At 43.9% G+C, this 21,297-nt stretch overlaps 1 protein-coding gene across 2 annotated transcripts; it reads right to left on the bottom strand.

The window, feature by feature from the left end:
• Nucleotides 1-6,691: 6,691 nt before the first annotated feature.
• On the bottom strand, nucleotides 6,692-17,330 carry FADS1 (fatty acid desaturase 1). 2 transcript variants are annotated; one of them, XM_017826729.1, is made up of 12 exons: nucleotides 17,056-17,330; nucleotides 14,570-14,680; nucleotides 14,097-14,294; nucleotides 13,242-13,343; nucleotides 12,978-13,106; nucleotides 11,831-11,891; nucleotides 11,649-11,725; nucleotides 10,679-10,776; nucleotides 10,262-10,358; nucleotides 9,611-9,690; nucleotides 9,120-9,245; nucleotides 6,692-8,395 (listed from the first exon to the last, which is right to left on the bottom strand). In XM_017826729.1, exons 1-12 carry the CDS (start codon nucleotides 17,248-17,250, stop codon nucleotides 8,344-8,346), a joined length of 1,326 nt encoding a protein of 441 aa, XP_017682218.1. In that variant the 5' UTR covers nucleotides 17,251-17,330; the 3' UTR covers nucleotides 6,692-8,343. The 2 variants fall into 2 exon arrangements, with proteins under 2 accessions (XP_017682218.1, XP_017682219.1); XM_017826730.1 differs by lacking the exon at nucleotides 17,056-17,330 and adding an exon at nucleotides 16,436-16,514.
• Between the last annotated feature and the right edge of the window lie 3,967 nt (nucleotides 17,331-21,297).

Here is a 21,297-nt window from a genome sequence, read left to right as displayed (position 1 = left end):
CAGATTTCCAGAAAGACAGTACGTGACTCCTCAGCTGGGAGTTGTTGCATCAACACTTTTATCCCCCATAAATATTTGCAGCTTAATCCACTGCAGATATGTGGTCCAGAAATAAATCTAGTACTGAGACACCCCAAAGCATCTTGGAAGTGGTTCTGTGATTCTGTGAAGTGGTAGGACTCGATGATCTTAGAGGTCTTTTCCAACCTTAATAATTTTATGATCTCATTTCTAAGAAAATCTCCTTTTCCTTCAAGCTGTGAGGAATTTTTTCCTATAGGATACCATTTTTTTTACGGGGTTTTTTGACCACCTTTTCTACAGAAACGAAGTATTTCATGGGGCCTGTCACACGTGCTGTGACAGCACCTACCAAAGCTGGATGGAGAACATCTACTTTACAAGATTTACAGTCTACCCAGAGTTGTTCAACATGAGACAGACATTTATAGGTTGCACATGTCTCCAGAGTCAGCTGTCAACAGTAGAGAGAGCTGGAAAAGCAGGACCTTGCGCTGAAGCCATGGGACAGCATCTTGCCTTTGTGGAGAACTCATGGATGCTCTTCCCTAAAGTGGCTCCAGCCTATGGCAGGGAACTCACCTGCATCCATTCACAGGCCAGTGCACAGGTCCCTGTAGATAGAGCCTGTTTCTCTTCCCAGATTTCATGGACTATCATTCAAAACTCCCTCTTCTGTGACTATGATATGCCTCTTCCCAAACACAGCCAGGAAATGGAAATAGTTATAATTATTTTATCACCAGCACAAAACTTAATGGGGAATCCATAATTCAGGACAAGGCTACATTTGGAAAGATTTCTTCAATCTTTTCAAGAGACAAAAACTTTTGCAGTCGGTACAATTTTGTTTCGGAAAAAAAAAATAAATCCAGCAATTGCTTGATGAGAACATTAGAAGATACCATATTAGTCAGGAGGAGAAAAGGACTGGGTTTTCTTTTTTTTTAGCATATTCCACATTAAGAGACACAACCCCGTATCTCAGATGGGGTTACTTATAAGGAATACCACGTAATTTCAGAGATGGGAAGAAAAATCAAGGAGTTTTTCATAGACAGTCATGTTTGCAATGAATGTTTGCTTCTCTTCCCTGCCTTGAGGGGTTTAATTTGCTCAGATATTCAAAGTCTTTATTAATTTTTTTTCATTCCTTAATCCAGATTTCAGTAGTAAGTTAACACATGGGTTTTTTCCTCTATATCCTTTGCAAAACAGAAAAAACCATCTGTGAAATACCACGTTTTCCCTCCTAATTTTGGGTTACATTTTATGGCTGAACAATAAAACCCCCAAATGAGTGCCTTGTTAATTATAATGACGTCTAAAACTAGGTTCTCACCCAAAACTCCCCACAGAACAACAATTTGCATTAAGACACATATTATGTAATTTTTTTGTACTTCTGAGCAAGTTCCTAAAGTCCCTACCCCAGAGATGCTGCAATGCTGCACAATGAGATGTAAAGCCTGACAGGATTTGCTATTGTAATTCTGATGTGAGCTTCTCTCACACACACCAGCTGTAGTTACACCCCCCAAATTCTTTTCAAACAAGGGTGATATCAATCTCTTCATCAATCACCATGTACTTTTCTGGTTTATGTTTCTTATTTAACCTGCAATTCCAATTAAATATGAAATATGAATATACTCTTTGCATCATTCAAATTCATGGAAGCCAGAACTCCATGGGCTCTTCTGTGGCTTTAAGATCTAAATTCAGCTGATCTGAAATGGTATATTCTAAATTTAACAGCTGATAAAAAGGTTCTCTCTCAAGTGCACAGGTAGCATTATATATTATTAAAAAGAAAAATAAGACACAGCATAATTCAAGATCAAATTGCTAAATGAATGTAACAAACCCATTTTGTTTTCCCACTATTGTACATTTGGGTAGCATTTTTATAGCTTTTTTAGCATTTATATTTTATAGCATTTTCTGTGCTCAATGCAGAGCTCCCACTACTTGCAGACACACTTCTGAATATTCTGCTCATCCACAGAAGGAAAAACCCTCCAAAAGGTGACTCTGCTTGAAAGTTTGTTTTAATTCTTGACTTGTGCAACACTAGTTAGGAACAAAGTGACATAAGCAAGGATTAAGACACCCACAGCCTACACACAGAACACCTTCCTTTGTCTGTCCTTCCTATGGGTCCTGGGCCACCTTCCAGCCTCTGCAATATGTGCAGCGGGGATCCTGCAACAACTTGCCTCCTGTTCTATTTGACCAGAATTCAATTCCCTAGCCTTCATCATCTGCCTCTGTCTTCCTCAGACACATGTTGTGCTGTATATTCCATGCATTTTGACTCTGAGATGTCCATCATCCTTAAACTTCTACATCCTACCCTGCCCACAAGGACGTCAGTCATATTTTTCCTCTACACGGCTGAAGGGGCTTTTGCTACTTACTTTAATTCCTTTTGAAGTTTAATTTTTCTTTGACACTATTGCAATTCCTAATTGCAGTTCCATGACCTTTTCACTACTCTTTTTATTTGCAGTCTGTCTCACAGATTGTTCCTCATCAATCCAAGATGCTCTTGTGGGTTTGTTTCTCCCCTCCTTGCAAGGGATGCAAGTCCCATAAATTTTATATACTCCTTATATGAGTTTATATAAGAATCCTCACATGGCCTCACAGGCCTTCAGCATCATTTCAAGGGACAAAGGATATTCCAGAGCTGTACATGAATGTCTGGTTGATAAAAGAAAATACTCAAGCACCAGGCCAACACCTACAACGCTTGTAAGCATCCTTGTAACTCTCCAGCTTGGAGTAAGTACATGGAAGTTACACCCCATTCCTGTCCTATTAGATATTGGGAAGAAATGAGGGTGGGGAGGCTCTGGCACAGGTTGCCCAGAGAAGTTGAGGCTGCACCATCCCTGGAAGTGGTCAAGGCTCTAAAGTGCTTGGAGCAACCCGGTCTAGTGGAAGGTGTTGTGGAACAAGATGGTTTGTAAGGTCCCTTCCAATCCAAACCATTCCATGATTTCATGATTATTAGGCAGACATTGTCTAGGCAACCTAGAGACCATTATCTAGACTGTTACGTTTTATTTATTCCTTTATTTTTGGTAATTTGGAATATTTGCTCCAGACAGAAATATTTTAGCTTTCTAGTTTCTAATGAAGTCACAGGTTCCTGATCTTCCACTTAGATGAGGGGAGAAGAGAGAATAGAGAAAAGAAAAATGTCAAAATGACTAAGGCATAATCTGAGCTCATTGGCAGCATCTTCATTCACCTTTTATTTTACTTGGGCAACATCCAACTTTTCTTACTTCATCTTGTTTCTTTTTCACAACTGATTGTGAGATGATCCTGAAGAGGAGTTCAGACTCACTTGTTAGAACATTGGCATCTCTTCTTGCCAGAAGAAGTTATCTTTCTATCTGGGTCTGCAGCTAAATGGTTGTTTTAAAGGCACTCGTGCATCCCAAAGGGTGGATTATGCAGGATGTGACCCAATTAGGATAATTCTGCCCACAGGACTGTCCTCATCTCTTTCTGAGTCAAAGCAAACAACTGCTACAGTTTACAAGGAGTCATCTGCTATAAAATGAAATTATTCTTGAATTTTGATATTTTGATATTTCCCTTAGTGGATAATCTATCCCTGCTCTTGGGCAATTAACCTTGGCACTAGGAATTTACACCTCCTGTACAGCTTGAACTGGTATTGATTCACACTTCAGCTGCTATTTCTTTATCACTGACAGATTGAAGTACTGTCTGCTATAAAACTTCTCATTTTATGGTCAAGTCACTGCCTCTTCTTTCATCGGGCTCAGGGAGCTCCAACAATTTCATTCTCTCACAATAAGGATCTTTCCTGAAGCTTTAGTTTTTCCTGCATCTCTTCCCTAAATCTTGATAGCAGACATATCTACATAGAATATTTTTAGGTATTTATAACTTTGAAAGAAAGTAAGCCTAACCTAGGCATAGAACAACTTAAAATATTCCCATGAGACTGCTAGACTGGCCTTACCTGATCCTACCTCCCCTCTCCAAAGCCTTAGAAGAAGGGGGAGAGAAAGTGGAAAAAAAGACAGGCTTGGCAGGAGAGGTGAAACAGCGAAAAAACCAGCCCCAGAAAGGAAATCCAAAAGGGAAAGAGCATCACAAAAAATATTCTGCTATCACTAAAAATTATGCTGCTAAGAGCATCCTGTTTTAACAGGGGAAGCATCAGACTCTGCTCCTGCTCACATGCTTGGCTATCAAGTAGGTTTTTGAGCACTGGACAAGTTAAAAATCAACTTAAAACCAGTGTTGTGAAGCAATTTTCATTCTATTTTTATTGGCACAAACACTGAACCTCCATTTTATGCATTAACAGCAATAAGTTCCCATTCAAGGCACGGTGACCATGGTTCAGAGGATGTAGAGAGATGTTTCTTGGGGTGGGCAAAAATCAAAAAGCCAGGCTTGTTCTGGAGACCAAATCAAGGCAGACTACTATGGATCAGTCAGACTTTTGGAATTTTTGCCTAAAGAACATAATTCTAACCAGCATTTCATAACTGCCATCACTGTATTACTTCTATTGCTGTTTCAAAACTGTGTGGAAATTCCTCCCCATTTTCCAAACACTTAATCCCAGTCTCTGTAGAAGATGCAAATCACAGAGAAACCAAGTTCATGTCAATGAACTCTCTTCCAGTGTCATGTCAATCCTCTTCCTCTCCCACCCATGAGTAGTGTTGCATTACTACCTCACCTGTTAAGAAATCCCTTTATACTCCTTATAAAAGAACTATCTTGGGAAGTAACAAATCCTCCTGTTTCCAGGGGTTCAGCTGCATCCATTATCTATCTTGCATGGGTCTACAATCATCTTTCATTCTGCTTCTTTTCTAAAGATGGAGAAAATTCCATTAACCTCTTCAGGAATTTGGGATAATGGAAGCAAACACACACACACAGAAGCTGGGCAAGGATTGCAAATCCACCCCATGAACAAACCAAAAGGAGTTGGTGTTGGGAAGGGGAAAACTACAGTGTTTTCCTCTTCAATTACCCCATCACCCTTAACTGTTTGAACATTTTTGTAAGTCCAGTTACTCCATTGTTGCAAATGTCTCTCCCTGATTTGAAGAAAGTGATTTAGTCCAGGTTGGAGCCACCTCTTTGTCCGAGGACACTCCACTTAACTGGAAAATCTTTGAAGCCTGATGAACATCTGATTACTGTTTTTAAGAGACCCCATGCAAGTGCCTGATGGATTTTTTCTTATTTGAACGTTTTTGGGGACTAAATCCTCTCCCCTGGCTTGGCCAGGGACACCTTCCACTAGCCCAGGTTGCTCAGAGTCCCATCCAACCTGGCCTTGGACACTTCCAGGGATGGGGCAGCCACAGCTTCTCTGGGCAGCCTGTGGCAGGGCCTCACCACCCTCACAGGGAAGAATTCCTTCCAATTATCCCATCTAACCCTGCCCTCCGGCAGTGGGAAACCGTTCCCCCTTGTCTTGCCCTCCAGGCCCTTGCCAAAAGTCTGTCTCTTTATCTGATCCTTCCCTTCTGATTCCCTGGAGGTCCTCCTTCCCTTCTGATGCCCGACTGCCACCCTGTGGCTATTCCACAACATTCAGGTTCCACTTTTAAGGCTGAACTGTGAAGCCAAAGGGTTTCCACTAAATGGCCAATTTGAGGCCAGTGTTGTTCCAAAAAGGTGTATTTCAGTGCAGGTCCAGAGAACCTGAAAGGGGTTTTGAACTTGCATTTGAATATTGTTGTAAAATGTCAGTATTATTAGCTTAAGAGTAATATGCTACTGTGGACTGTAAGGAATCCAGAGTGCTCACGGAAACTGAAGTTGTCATATAAGGTATTTCTCCTCTTGAGTTGGAGAACTCTTCTTGAGCCTGGAGTGTTCTTCTTGAGCCTGGAGAACTCTCTGGAAAACTCTTCTTGAGCCTGGAGATCTTCCAGCAAACTCAGCACATTCAGTTCTGGTTATGTTGATTCAGGTCCCCTTTTGCTCTTCCCCTTTAGGACTCTGAATCTGTGTTCTTTTTCCTGGTTATTCGGGCATTTGGTTTATTGTTTTGTGGATGTTTCCTTTTTATTGTAACAGAGAAAACACAGGAGTGTCCAAAGTCTTAGGCAGTAAAGCAGAACTTAGAGAGACCATTCTCTTCAAAACTGTCAACTCCCAGATCAGCCCAGCCCAGAGAGTAGCTCAAATCTATCTCTATTTTCAAAATTAAACATCCAGATAATGATTGTTCTGACTCTGAGCATTCAAAAACAAACCCAAGAAGCCTCAGTATTGCTGAACACTCATGGCCCACTTCAGCAACAAGTGGAGTTTCTTCTGCTTACCTCTTTTGCCACACTTTTTGTCCAGTCCCTCTCCAGCTCTCTTGGTGCCCCTTTAGGCACTGGAAGGGGCTCTCAGGTCTCCCCAGAGCCTTCTGTTCTCCAGGCTGAACACTCCCAGCTCTCCCAGCCTGTGTCCAGAACAGAGGGGCTCCAGCCCTCTGATACAAAGTCATGCAGCTTCCAGAAATCAGGAGTAGATTTGTTTTTCCTTTTCTCCTCATTTTGGAGAAAGAGGTTTATGACAGTTCTTTCTCTGCAGCTGTGGATGGGGATTTGTTCCAAGTTTTAGAGAGTGCAGACATATTTTACTCTGGTGACAGCAATAATTGGTAAGATAAGGAATTTTATTATTAGTCTTTCCTCCATCAACAGTTCTAATAAAAGGGAGAGAAATGGAGCAGGGAAAAAACAAGGTAAAACAATAACTAAGGTCCATTTTATTTATGGTCTTAATCAACAGGTATTTAATGATTATTTTATTATTTCCATTACAGTTTTATCCTGTGCTTAACAACACTCTTGGCCTGGGAAGATGCATTTCTTCCATTCCTTCACAAGTCATTCTGATCTTGGATGTTGGTTGGCAAAAGCACCACATGTTCCTCAAGATCAACCCATCCCTTCTGGGTACTAATCCCTGGGGTAACAAGGTGATGGAGCATCCTCATTAGTGATGTGGCAGGTGTTATATCCTGCTTTGGCATCTGTATTGTTGGTGTGGTAAATGAAAAGACCCTGGGAAAGGCACTAAGGCTATTCCAATAAAACCCACAGCACATGTTCCCTTCTTGTGGTGTGTTTGGAAGGCACAACATCCAAGAGAGGAAGAACCAGCAATGTTTTGGCTGATATGAGCCTGTGGATACCCAGCTGATTGAAAAGTTAAACACATTTGAACAGTGGCCCGTCCCCTAACACTTTCCTAATTTCATTAGATTTGTCTGCAGCTCTGACAGGAACATCTCATGCTCCCTGGGCCAGGAGTAAGGAGTTGTCTCCTCTTAACAGAGGTTTAAAAAAAACCTCCAGAACTTCAGGTGATCACAGACTGATTATGATCACCCTTTTCATAGAATCATCACAGAATGGTTTGGATGGGAGGGGACCTTAAAAATCATGTTGTTCCATGGGCAGGGACACCTTCCACTAGACCAGGTTTCTCCAAGCCCCCTCCAATCCAGCCTTGAACATTTTTGCTTCCTTAGTCACCCCTGTAGGGATCCTGAGTATGGATGTGACATATTCCTATCTCTTCTGACTTTCACTAATGGGTTTGTAACACTCCAAAGTCTGGCACTGTGGAAACCACTTGCAGATTCCCCATGGGATGTTACCAACAGACAAATAACCCAGAGGCTTCCAAAGGAGACGTGGAGGGCAGCATTCCCACAGAATATGGCATGTGGAATAACCTCTTTTTTCCTGTTTCTTTACCTCAGTTAGGTCCTATTCCCAGCGTACTGCTGCCTGCACCTTCTCCACGTATATACAAATTGGTTTGGGGGTCTCACTAACTACAAACAGGTATTTGAAAATACTAGACCTACCCAATTCCCTAGAGCTTCCATATTTCACTAACTCCCACATTCCTTGATTTCGTGCTGTCTCAGCATTCTTACACTCACAATGAGAGCCACCCCAAAAAACCTATGTTAGATAAGAAACTCCCTTCCTAAATGAAGTATCAGCAGATGGAAAGGAATCTGTTCCCTGTCTCAAAGCTGCCCCCAGCTTGGTGGAACAGCTTCCTCCATTCAGCTTTTCCCCATAACTCAGCACCAAAGAGGAATGAAAGAAGCACAAGAAGAATTAAGAGCACATCTTTACAAAAATCCATCAAATTAATTACATTCATCAGTGGAATCAAGTGGTGCCACCTCTCCCCACCTCTAGCTTAGCCAGCTCGGCCTCCTCTTCACAGTGACCACCATGGGAGGCAGCAAGGCTGGGGAATTCCTCTGCAGGGATCCACTGCTGCTTATTTATGTAGGTAGGCATCGAGCCAAAGTTCCCCTGAATCTTTCAAAGAGCTGCCAAGAGAGAACCACACTTCATTAGAGACAAGAAAATGAAATACAATGTCCTTGTGGGAAGAATTTCCACCTAGAGATAAAGCAAAGGAGATCACAGAATGGTTTGGGTTGGAAGGGACCTTTAGAGGTCATTTAGTCCAACCCTCCTGCAATGAGCAGGGACATCTTTAGCTCAGGTTGCTCAGAGACCTTCAGAGACAAGGAAGTGTTGGTTACAGACCCACTGAAAAGAGGAAGAAGAAACAAACCAGTGGGGCTTCATCAGACAAAGGCTGGAAGGTTAAAGCAAACAATGTAATTACTTAACTAGAATGAAAATAAAAGGAGCAAGTGTGAATTTTTGATGGAATAACAAATACCTAGGGGCAAGGAGGGGAAGAAAGGAATAAAAAACCAAAGAATGGATGACAGTTAAAACTCATCTTTATGGAGACATCTCTTTTCCCTGGAGACAGAGGTACCAGACCTGGCATCCTATGCACCTCTGACTTCAGAGCTGAAGGAAAAGGAGCTCTCCATTGGGTCATTCCCACGGACACCTTCTGTCTGCTGTGACAGAAACCAGTGCCATGGTTGCACAGTTTTCCCATTCTTTTCATAGTCATATATACCATCTACTCTTCTGTGAGCCAAGCTGACCCCTGCCCGGCCTGTCTGTCCCATTTTCCCTCCATAATACTGGAAAACCCTTCACTTGGGGACACAGTGGATGGATACTTACTGCACAATGTCTGCAAAGGCCGTGAGCAGGGGCTTGCACTGGTACTCAATGCCATGTTTGGCACACAGGGACTTCACCAGAGGGGCCACCTTCCAGTAGTTGTGTCTTGGCATTGTAGGAAAAAGGCTGCAGGAAAACAAGAGTGGGATTCAATGGCATTTGTCATCACCTTACAGAATTCCTGGCCCTCTTCTGTCCTTCTAACCCTTGGAGTGCCCCAACCCCCATTTGTGTCACAGTCATCAGTGCTTTGCAATGGTCCCTCTCGTGCCACTGATAATTCCCACCCCTGTGCCTTGCACCTCTTATCTGAGGCCATGGTGGTGCTCACTGGTGCTCCAAAAATCTTCTGTGTTCCCATTCCATCCCCATACAAAGAACACAAGATTTCCCCATATTATCTTTTCTATCAGCCTTGCAGGCTCTTCAGCCTTAGTGTAACTAGCATTCCTGGAAACTCCCTGGCATTCACAACCCATGTTTCAACTCACTGGTGCTCGATTTGGAAGTTCAGATGTCCACTGAACCAGTCATTGAAAAAGGACTGATGAACATTACAGGTTGCCTGGAGCTGAGGGAAAAGAAAAAAAAAAAAAAGTAATATTTTAAGTGCTATTATAGGAATGCCCCTTCTCAAACCCAACAGCAAGCAGGTACAGGTTTCTCATCATCATGGAAATTCTGGCTGAACACAGCGGCTCCAAGAGTTCTTTCCGGTCCACAAGAGATGGCCAAGCTGAGATATGTGATTGTCAGGGACTTAAGAGCACAGATTTGACTTCCCCAGTGAGATGAGCCACAACAACCCCGACTTTCACCTCTCTAATTTAAAAAAATTTGTAATGACTTCAGAACTAAAATAAAGCAAAGCACAAAAGAGATCTGGACCATCCTTCCACTATCTGAAGGGCATTGTAGCATCTTTAATTATTCCTCTTGAGACTCCCGTGCTCAGCATTTGAAGTGTCAATCACTTCTGCACCTCTTTCCTGGCACTGATCACGCCACACAGTGAGGACAAGCTGCTTGTGTTTCCTTCTCTCAGTTCCCACCACTTCAGTGATCAGCTCCCTAGGGCTTTACACACCCAGAAGTGTAACTTCTCCCCTCAGAGTCACAGATCTCCATCAACAAGGTCTTACCTGGGTAGAGAACCAGTCCACATTCTTATCATAATCGATGTGCATCGGGATGTGATTCATTTGTGTAACCCAGACAAACCAGTTACTCTCTATAAACCTGTGCACACAAACACATAAAAAACCCATTGCAGGTCTCACACCCAACCAAAACAAATCAGCACAAAACACTTGTATACACACAAGCTGTGTTCTTCTTGACAAAATGAACACCAGGAACCCCAAACATCTGATCAGATCAGACTTACACACACCTTCCACCTTCTAAAGACACAAAAGACAGAAAACCACCTCTGTCTTGCTGAAAGGCATTAGGAAAGAGAAGAACAGGGAGCCATGAGAAAGATAACCAGGAAGCTGAAGAAAAGCTGAGTAAAAAACTGGGTAAAGAAAATGTTGGAATTATAAATTGAATGATACCTGACTAACAGATGGAGCCCCAGCGTACCCTTCAACCCCAGGAAGGGCAAATAGGTGAGGAAGAATCGGATGTAGAAGGACAACATCCAGGCCAGGTCCTGTAGTCCAGGGAACAGAGAAAACTTCACTAAAAGGAAGAATTTCTGGTTTCTGAATTTACCATCACTCCCTTTAAAACCTCCTTCTATTAATTGACTCTTCCTCCCTGGCCCCATCACAAAGCAACCTGACACCAGCCATTCCTGCGCTTGGGAATTATCCTGGTTTTATGAGCCCAGCACAGGGCAAACACCAGCCAGGACATGCCCTAAAGCATCCTATTTTCCTCTGGATCTAAAGAGAAACCAAGCAGTGAGAAAAGCAAAACCCCAGCCAATTAAAAGAATAACGAGCTCTGGTTTACCTCCATCTCATCCTTTTTTGTTCCACTTCACATTTCTTGCAATCTCTTCTTCCCCTCATGTTCATTTTCTCCTGACCACCCCGCTTCCCAGGCAGGAATAAAACAGCAGGATGCCTTCTCTCTAGCCCCATCTCAGAGAAGAAACTTCTTTTTTTCCTGAATTTTTTCCAAAGTCTCTAAAAACCACACTGTTCCTCAAAGTCCTAACAAGCCATCTCCCTAAAAACTCTGAAAATCTACTACCCATTCCCTGTTTCACTTCACACTGAGCTGTGAGGATTCCATTTTAGGCTTTCTGAAAGCTACTTGATTTTTAATGTATCATTTTGCAAAACAGAGTTTCACCAAGTCCTCCTGCAAAACCCCTTTGTTATCCAATGGATCTTTTACAGAGAAAGGCTGTGTGGAAGGTACCCTCACTCCCCCAGCAAACATTACTTCCCAAATCATATTCCCACAGAGATACACAGCTCAGAGTTCCTCCCAGTAATTCCTTACAGTGGAATTTATCCACAAACCAAGGAGAAGTCACCCCTGCTGTCCAAAATTGTGCTGGAGCTGACTTACCACCCACTGCTTCCTCTGCACGGCGAAGTAGAAGATGTACCACTGAAAGTAAAGAGGCACCAGAGCTGGGGGACCAACTAGAGTGGAAAAACAGATTGTAGAGGCATTAATTATCCCAGTGAGATGGGCTGGAAAAGGAAGGGGTTGCTGTCCACAGAACTGCAGAGGGGTGGGTTACTCACTGATGAAGAAGTACTTGTGCTGGTGGTTGTAAGGCATGAATTTCTTCTTTTGCACACCAAGCTGTTAAAATAAGCAAATTACTCAATCTGTGGCTGCTATGATGTGTTTTCACCCTGCTTTGGGTGCACAAGAGGCTGGGCACTCCCTTGCAAACTGACAGTGACCTGCACAGGAACCTCCATCCCTGCAGAGGGCACAAGTTGCCTAAAAATGCTTAAATCGAAACCCACATGAGGCACTGAGAACAGTTTGCTGCCAAATGGATTTTCAGGGAAAAAAAACCCTCCAAAAAATAACCTATGATACTACTAATAAAGATGACAGCGTGTACAACTCCTACCTATTGGCAATTAGTCTTCAAAGCAGATAAATGAGCACCTAAACATTAAACTGTGTCCATGGGAATGAGAGTGAATAGATTATCCTCCCTCTGAGACGGCTGATTTTTCAGTGTTTGCTGTATAAACATAACAGATCATGTCACTGACTTCCTTAGGAATGCCATTATATCCCTGTACATGTCTAAACTAATTCCCAATAGCCCATCCCTTAATTTCAATGAAAATCAGAGCATTTAAAGTGACATTTTGAATTTATATGACTATTTTTTTAAAGAAACAGCAAATGCTAAAGCCATTCAATTATCTCCTGAGTTGTACCAGAAATAGAGCTGGACTCCAGATGGGAGCCACTCTGATACCCACTGTCAGGCTGAGACCACCAAAATAGCTTCTTTGATCAGTGATTGTAGAAGTTCCAGACAGCCCTTGCTTTTCATCTGCTGCTTCATTCCCCAGATCACTACAATTAGTCACACTGAGCTTGGTAAAGAGAGAACAGCTTGTCATTTTATCTTCATACCACTGCGAGTGTCTCAGCAGGGAAATATAAACTTGTAATCGTGGCAGATATTTCATTCTTATTTTCCAGCAGAAATAACTTCTAGTGAAATTTTAAGGATATAAAGATCTCAGAAGCATTGAAATATTGAGGTACTACTAAGGAATATTGGGAATTAGTGAAAGGCAAAGTAGCACTATATAAAACTTGCTCAATGAACCAAATGCTCTGTAGCCTCCAAGCTCTCTGCAGCTTTCCAAATTTGAATCCCACTGCTGCAACCTCCCAGCTTTTATGAGGTCTCACCTCTACAGAGAGTGTTTTTCCCAAAGCAAAAAACAAGGGGTGCATGTTGACGTCGGGGTCCTTCCTGAAGCAGTTGGGTTTAGCGTGGTGTTGGAAGTGGAGGTGGTTCCACCAGCTGGCTGGGGCTCCCTGTGGGAAGGGATGAGAAGAGAGTGCCCTAAAAATGTTGTATTCTCTGCCTTTAATCCTCCCTCTCCAGCAGCTCCTTGGATTTGCTTTCTCCTCATTCTGCTCTTGCAGCCCCTCCCAGCACCCAGTGCCCACCTTCAGATGGCCGATCACGAACTTGTGCACCCAGTGGTTCCACCTGGACTTGCTAAAGACTGAGAGGTGTCCAAAATCATGCTGGAGCCAGCCAGCCTGGGCCTGGAATTAAAAAAAAACCAAACAACAGTGCAGCTGAGGGAAAAAGAAGTGTCAGGAGGGTCTGCATCTGAAAAGGGCTTTATTCTCCCACGCTCCTCGCAACGTATCCCTGGATAGCAAGAGCACTCCCACTACCAGGACTCAATCCAAACACTCCTCTTTTACTACAAATCAGCGTACTCCAGACTTTGCCTAATGACTTTTAGTCCTGGATAGCTGTTTTCACGAGGAAGGAAAGAAATCCTGGGAGAAAAACAGCCACGATGCCAAGAAACAGCATTTATTCCCTCACAAAACTGCACTGAAATCAGCAACAAAGTCTCCTTTAAGGAGCAGCTTGCTGCTGCCTCCTCCGAGTACTTGTAATTCCAAGGGGATCAGCTGGCCACAGGAGGAATAGCTGGGGCTTTGAGAGCTGCTCTGTCCTCTCCTCTAACTCCCTGCAAGTTCCCATGGGAACGCCGTGGCTTGGCCCCTGTACACAGCCTTGGAGTTCGGGCACAGGGGAGCTCACAAGGGGAGCATGGCTTTCATAGTATGAGGGAGGCTGGAATAAGGAGGGCTTTGATGGAATAGGGGAAGGAAAAAGCAGGGCAAAGCCTGCTCTATCACAGCAGCCCTGAAGTTTTGCCCCTTTGGTGGAAACCAGGAAGAAGCAGCATTTTGGGGAGTCCATGATACGATTTCTCCTGTGGCAATGAGCACCTAAGTCCCAAATGTGGGGTTTGGGGATTATTTTCCCCAGCTCCTTACCTGAACAGTGCCTAAAAGCACTGCAGAGAAGAGGAAAGGCAGCGTGGATGCTCCAAAATACCAGATGACGAGCCAAGCTGCAACATCCAACACCAGGATGTGGCAGAGATACAGGAGGAAAAAGGTGTGGTTGGGGTTGAGAAGCCCCATTTTCTCAACCACTGCACGAAGCTCACGGAAATCTTCCACCAGCTTTTTCTGTGGGGAGACCCAAAAGCATCTGCTGGTCAGAAAATGCCTCAGGAACTTAAAGAGCAGCTGAGTTTTCCCCCTCAGGGATGAAAAAGGGAAAAGCTGAGGGTCACCTGGAGACAAATCTTCACCAGAAAATACTAATAATGACATAGAATGAAGCCAACAGAGTGATTCCAGGAGATACTACGATATCATGTACAAGGAATTCTGGCTGCCAGCAATAGAAATTAAATAGCTCAATTTCAACCCAGATCCCAAATTTTTAAGAAGACACTTACATTCTTGCTGGGTTCAAAGCTGGGTTGATCTGGTGCCAGTTCCCCAATCAGCAGTGGGCTCATGTACTTTCTTACCAGTGTCTTGTCAAGATGAAAAGCGATGAAAGGATCCTAAAACACAGACACAGGAACAGGATGGAGAAAAACAATCATTCAGGAGGCAGAAAAAGAAACATATTTCGTGGTATACTGGACTCAGCAGAAAGCAACCCAGCTAAGGGAGCTGGCTCAACCAGATTTTACTGCCACAAATCTTATTGCCTTCTTCATACCATAAATGATCATTGAGCAACCTGACCTAGTGGAAGGTGTCCCTGTCCATGGCAGGGCCTTAGAACTGGATGGTCCCAAAGGGCCCTTCCAACCCAAACCATTCTGTGATTCTATGATTTGAAGCTCAGTTCTCTGTCTCAATTTCAGTCTGGATGGTTCTGAAAAGGCCTTTTTCCAGCCTTACCATTCAAAAGATCCCTGGCAGGGAAATCCATGACTTTCATAATTTAAATGTAATGTCCTTCTCCATGGCAACCAGGTGAAAAGAATCACTAGTGACTGTTATCACATTCTATGTTATACTCACATTCTATCCCTACATTTAAATTACAAATCCTTGAGCACACAGGGCAGTTTGACATCTAATTCCTACTCAAGATCTCCCATTTATCCCCTTTTCCACATTTCTCTCCCAACATTTATTTCCCTCAGCCTAAGGATGTTTTTTTTCCTCTTTTCTGAGACAATATTTGCTTATTGTGTGTCACTGTGTAATCTTCCTTCACCATGTACTGTTTATCACTATAATTACTAGGTCATCATGTGCTTTTAAAATAAATTGTGCTTTTAAAAGATCTCTGGTCAGGAAAGGGGTTAAAAAACTGGCTCATGTTGCCAGCTCTGGGTCAGCTGTAGCATCCTCTCTGCTCAGGGTTACTGAATAAAGGAGGGAAAGAGAGAGGCGAACCAACATTTGCATTTTCTCTTTGCAAAAGGGGAAAGAAAATAGGGAGGAGTACGTGGGCAGATCAGAGGAGGATGGTACCACACATTTAAACCAATCCTTTCCATGGGGGCTGTAAAACCTGGCAGTGCAATCCCAGCTGGAGGTGAAGGGATGGCTGATTGTACCTTCTAGAAATCAGAACACTCCAGAGGCATTCAGCAAACCAAAAGTGCTCTTTCTTCACTTCCCATTTTTTCTTGGTTTTGAGGAGTCTTGTTCTTTTCAATCCCAGGACAAAACTGTCGGAAAACAAAACTTGGCAGGGGTTCCTGAGCAGTCAGCAGTTCAACTGCATCCAGCAGTGACAATGATGATATCACCTAAGGAATGCAGCTGGCTGCAATCCCACCATCCAACCATGCTCACACCATGTGCTGACCCTTTTCTGATCACAGAATCACAGAATGTTTGGGTGGGAAGGGTCCTTTAAAGCTCATTTCATCCCCCACTGCCATGGGCAGGAACATCTTCCACTAGCCCAGGTTGCTCCAAGCCCCATCCAACCTGGCCTTGAACACTTCCAGGGATGGGGCATCTACCACCTCTCTGGGCAACTTGTTCCAGCGATGGGGCTTTGCAAATGCACATGTGCATCCTGAACTCATGAAGTGTGTGTGAAGTGTGCAAATCCACGTCATCTTCAGCTTTAAGTGATATTTATCTGATGAGATCTTCACATGAAGATCTGAAGTTCCATCCTTTCTGATTAGAGACAAAACTGAAACATAGCCCATCAAAACCACTCTTGATGTAGATTCACATCCCATCCCCACCCTTGGGTCCAAATAGGTACATTTGGAGAAATTAACTTTCTTCTGTGAAAAACATAAGCAGACAAAGGAAGGAAATACACTGAACAAAGTCACCCCACATCCAACTCGATCGAACAGCATCTACTCTGCTTCACAACAGTTGCTGGCATCCAGGCATGAGTGATTCATTTCTTTTGATGACTGAAATACGACCTTCAGTAATAATTTTGCTCTGGTGCCATCTCTTGGAAACACGGTGCTCGGTTCTTTAAAGTTCCAGGAGGCTGGATGTGCGTCCATGCACTTGCAAACAACTCTGCGTGCGCACACACAGCAGTGTCACTGTGAAACCCGCCTGTGCCACACGTATAAACCTGGAGATTTAATAGTCTTATTGACTCTGCGTGCAAAAATTAGGGAGGGGTCTTCCCCCAGATTAACGCCCAGTTGCAGTCGCCCTATTCGCACACTTTTGAGAAATTCCTTTTCGTAATTCCTTTAAAAATGTTTCCTTGCAAAAATAGTCCCCCAGGAGAAGTGCGGGGTGTGTGTATTCCTTTGCACATAGGAGGCAATTCACACCGCCCGTGTGTAACAGAGTATCTCCTTAAACGTGTTAAACACGAGCTGCTCGCTGCTGTTCCCGCGCCCGGTGATCCTCCCCCGCGCATCCCTCCTCCATCCCGCCCCGGGATGCCGGGGATGGATCCCCCCCTCCCCCGCTCGCCCCTCACCGTGGCGTCCTGCCCGGCGTAGTGGCTGATGACCCGGGAGCCTCCCGGGTGCCTCCGGCAGAAGTGGCTGATGTCGTACACCTTCCTGTCGATCACTAGCCAGCGCTCCTGCGGGGCCGGCCCCCGCCCGTTCCGCTGCCCGATCTCCTCCCAGGTGAAGCGCCGCAGCCCCCGGCCGGGCTCGGAGCCCTCCATGGCCCGGCTCCGGTGCGTTCCGGCTGGGCTCGGCTCGGCTGGGCTCAGCTCAGCTCGGCCCGGCTCCTCCTCTGCGATTCCCCCACGCCCACTGGGCTGCGCTCGCCGTGCGACCGCCCCCGAGGCCGGAGGGACCGGGGGGACAGGAGGGGAGCGGGGACAATGGGGGATTTGGTGATGGACATCACGGAACGGGAGGGAATTCGGGCTCCCGCAACAGGCGTCCTCGGCTGTCCAGGCTGGAATGATTCACAGAATCATTTAGTTTGGAGAAACTCTCTGGGACCAACGAGAGCTGCCGAGGCACGTCTAACCCATGTCACGGAATCACAGAAGTTCTCGGGTTGGAAGGGACCTCTGGAGATTACCCAGTCCAACCCCCCCTGCCAAGGCAGGGTGACCTGGAGTAGGCGACACAGGGAGGCGTCCAGGTGGGGTTTGAATCCTTCCAGGGAGTGAAATTCCGCAGTGTCCCTGGGCAGCCTGTTCTGCTGCTCTGCCACCCTCAATGGAAAGTTATTCCTCGTGTTGAGGTGAAACTTCTTGTGTTTTAGTTTATGGCCATTGCTCCTCATCCTGTCGCTGGGCACCACCGAAAAGATGTCCCCAAGTGCCACATCTACCTGCCCTTTAAATCCTTCCAGGTCATCCCTCAGGTGACTCCACCACTGCCCTGGACAGCCTATTCCAGGGATTGACAACCCTTGACAATTTTCCCTCATATGCAACCTAAACCTCCTCTGGTGCAACTTTAGACTGTTTCCTCCTGTCCTACCTTGTTACCTGGAGAAGAGACTGACCCCCACCCAGCTACAACTTGCTTCCAGGGAGTTCCCCTTCCCCACACTCGAGTTGCTTCTTTTGAACTACTTTCACAACCTGTTTCTCCTTATTTCTGGGCTGAGGATGCCTCATCTTCCTTACCCTGACTTTTGTTTCCCCTTTGCAGCAAATCCCTCCCTCTCTTCCATCTGTCCTGCCTCCCCCTTCCAGCTGCCACAGCCTCTTCTGTTCCTATGGCTCCATTTGGCTGCTCCTTCCTGGATATGCAGCCAGAGGGAGGAAAGGTGTTGCCACAGGTATATACGACATAACAACCCTGCAGCCGATTCTTCATACAACAGACTATTGAATAGTGTTAGAAGATGAATGATAAAAATCCATCTGCGTGGGACTTCATGGATATGAATTACAAATGTACATTAAAATGCCTCACCCCACATTCCTCTCCCTCCTTCCTTTCCATAGTAGCACCATTCTTCTCCCTGATCTCTCATTATTGATTCCAAATTTCTTTGTTTTCATTCACACCTTCCAATCTGACCTAGTTACAGCAATTCCAGTTGAATGTAACCATAGAAACAAAGAACCACCAGGCTGCATCCCTTCGTGTTCCGAGCATCACCTGATGGCTACATCACATCTTGGAATTCTATCCCTGCAAAACACTTGATCAAACATACTTATTTCCTTCCCTTTAGCAATGCCACAGCTAAAGCAGTGAGCTTCTACACATTTTCACTGTCAGCCGTGAAAGAAAAGGTTCTCTCCTCATCTCAGCAAAAATTAAGTTGTTTTTTATGTTGGCTCTCAACCATCTCACCAACATAACCAGAACACACTAATAAATGTTTAGCATATTTTTAAATATAACAATTATATACAGAACTGTGCAGTAACTATTTCAGTTTCATATTTTTTCTGATTATCTATTGCACAAAATAATAACAGTCTTAAATTTATTTGATATTTATGAGTTTTCTTCATAAGTACTGGGGGACAAACACATAGGACAGTTTTACTTTTTCTATACAACACATTAAAAGAAAATAAATTCTTCCTACACAAGTTAAACCTTTGGAAACTTGTTTTTTTAAGGGCCACTGAGCTTGATAAACTGCACTCCTATTCCCCTCATATGCCAATCTCTGATTTCAGCTATAAAGGGTGTTAACACCTTATTAACACATTTTCTCAGAAAAATTATACAGCAATCCATGGAATTCCCTTCAAAGCTTCTTCTGACATAAAATCTGTGTCTCTGCTTGTTTTCCCCTCAGCAGATGATTCAACCCGAGGTAAGATATGGAGGCTACTGGAATCATCCAACCCTAAGCAGTGAAGGTTTTCATGTCCTGCTATGAGTTGCCAGTTGCCAGCAGTGGTTGTTTCTCCTGCACTTGCCACACTCAGGATCTCAATGGGTGTCTCAGAGACAAGAATGGGATCTTTGTGATAAAGACTGCAAGGGAAATCCAGCTGCCTGTTACACACTGGCCAACATCCTGCATCCAGCTGTGACTCTTGGCATCCAGACAGTCTCTGCTGGAAGACAATTAACTTGGTAAAATGAGACCTTCAGTGTCCTGACTCCTTGTTCACCTCTACTTCTCCCATCTCCATATCTACTGTCACGATCCAGCAGTGACCCAGCTCCCCAGGCTATCAAAGATCACCCGAAATCCAAGGGGAGATAAGAGATGTACTTTGATTCAGGCTTCTGATCTGGCTGCAAATCATTTCTGGCATCTCAGATGGCTGGAGATCACCAGAAGTTGGAGAAAATGTATTAAAATTCCTTATGCCACTGCCATGATTTGGCTATAACGTACTTTAAAACATCCAAGAGACCTGGGTGATGAGGGATCACTAAATATTCAGGCATGTGGTGAGCAAACCAGTAATCAGGGAAGGAGGAAATGGACTGAAAGGAGAGCAGCCTTTCTTTTACCATCAGGGAAAATGAGTTAGAATAGCAGATGATGAGGTCCGAAACCACAAAAAAATTTAAAGAAAAACTAACAAATGCTGAAATACAGTTTAAAAGAGCAAAGTCTAAAAGAAGAATCAGTCGTTGGCTTTGGTTCAGACTAAGAAAAGCTGAAGATGCCGAGCCCATGGGAACTGTGGTGGTGTGATTTACAAGCTGCTGTCATCAGTGCAATTAAAACAGCCATGCTGATGAAGCAAATGCAGGAGGAAAACACTGATTTTATCATTGTACTCCTACCAGGGAAGAGTTTGAAGCTCTTGACAGCTTGCTGCACCAGGCTGAGGACCCACTGGAAGGATTAGTGTAACACCAGAAGAAGCGGGAGAAACTTGAAATATTTCCTCTATTCCTGTTGTATTACTGGGAATGAGCTGTAATAGTTGGACAATTTGGCCTAAATGAGTTAGTATTGTACCTAGAACTCTTTGTTTGGATTGGTAACACTTTACACCAGCAATAAGTTCTTGATTTTGCATATAAATTATGTATCCTCAGCTCATATTAACTTTATGAGGTATTTGCTTAATTCTCTGCCCTAACAACTGAGTGTTAAAATTTAGATGTAAAAAATAAACATGACAAAGGGAAAGAATTAATATAGTATAGTGTGGATTACAGGAGGAGGAAGATTGGGATTTGGGAGCAGTTTACATCTTGCCAGAGAAAGCAACCAGGAATATGTAAGGGATGAGATAAAAATAAGCTTATTTTTTGTCCTTCAGAAGAAGTAAATTCAGATTAGTAACTGAGGGAGTGAGGCAGTAATTGTTTAGACTTTTATACATTTGAAAATAAAATCTGAATAAGGAGAAAAGGAAAGAATCTGATGATAACAGAAGAACATTAGTAGGACAGAGTTTTCATTAGAAATTATTACAAATGAGATTCTACTGTAAGGCAGCACGAGAACAGAGCATTTCTCTCCTTATTCCTGTCCTGGTGGGGCCTTGCAGTGTCTGCCGCTTTCTGTACTCCAGCAGTGTGATTCTGTCCTCTGCTTCCTTGGCAGCCAGAGCAGTTTGTGCCCTGACCCTGATAATCCCCCTGCCAGCCCAAGATCCACTGCAGAATGTGGAATCCCTGCCAGTCAGGGCACAATGGGGATTTCTGTTTCTTTGTTGGTTGTTTCCCTCGTGAAGTTACTCAGCTCTCAGCCACTCTCTCAGGACTGGAACAAGTGCCATCAACACTGGAATATGTCAGAGTATAAAATATCAACACATCTAAGATAGCTTTTTATCTTTATTTAAAATATATTGACTGCTACAGCATCC

Source organism: Lepidothrix coronata, unplaced genomic scaffold (genome assembly GCF_001604755.1).
Source record: "Lepidothrix coronata isolate B3197 unplaced genomic scaffold, Lepidothrix_coronata-1.0 Scaffold130, whole genome shotgun sequence".
In the NCBI taxonomy this organism is placed as follows: domain Eukaryota; kingdom Metazoa; phylum Chordata; class Aves; order Passeriformes; family Pipridae; genus Lepidothrix; species Lepidothrix coronata.
Note: the sequence above shows the minus strand (reverse complement) of the source record. Positions and strands in the feature narration are given on the sequence as shown.

Coding starts and splice junctions, on each gene's coding strand:
- FADS1 (XM_017826729.1), bottom strand. CDS start 17,250: ATGGAGGGCTCCGAGCCCGGCCGGGGGCTGCGGCGCTTCACCTGGGAG. Junction 10,359..10,678: donor GGGCTCCATCTGTTAGTCAG/GTATCATTCAAT, acceptor TTGTGTGCACAG/GTTTATAGAGAGTAACTGGT. Junction 9,691..10,261: donor TGGACTGGTTCTCTACCCAG/GTAAGACCTTGT, acceptor CTTTTCCCTCAG/CTCCAGGCAACCTGTAATGT.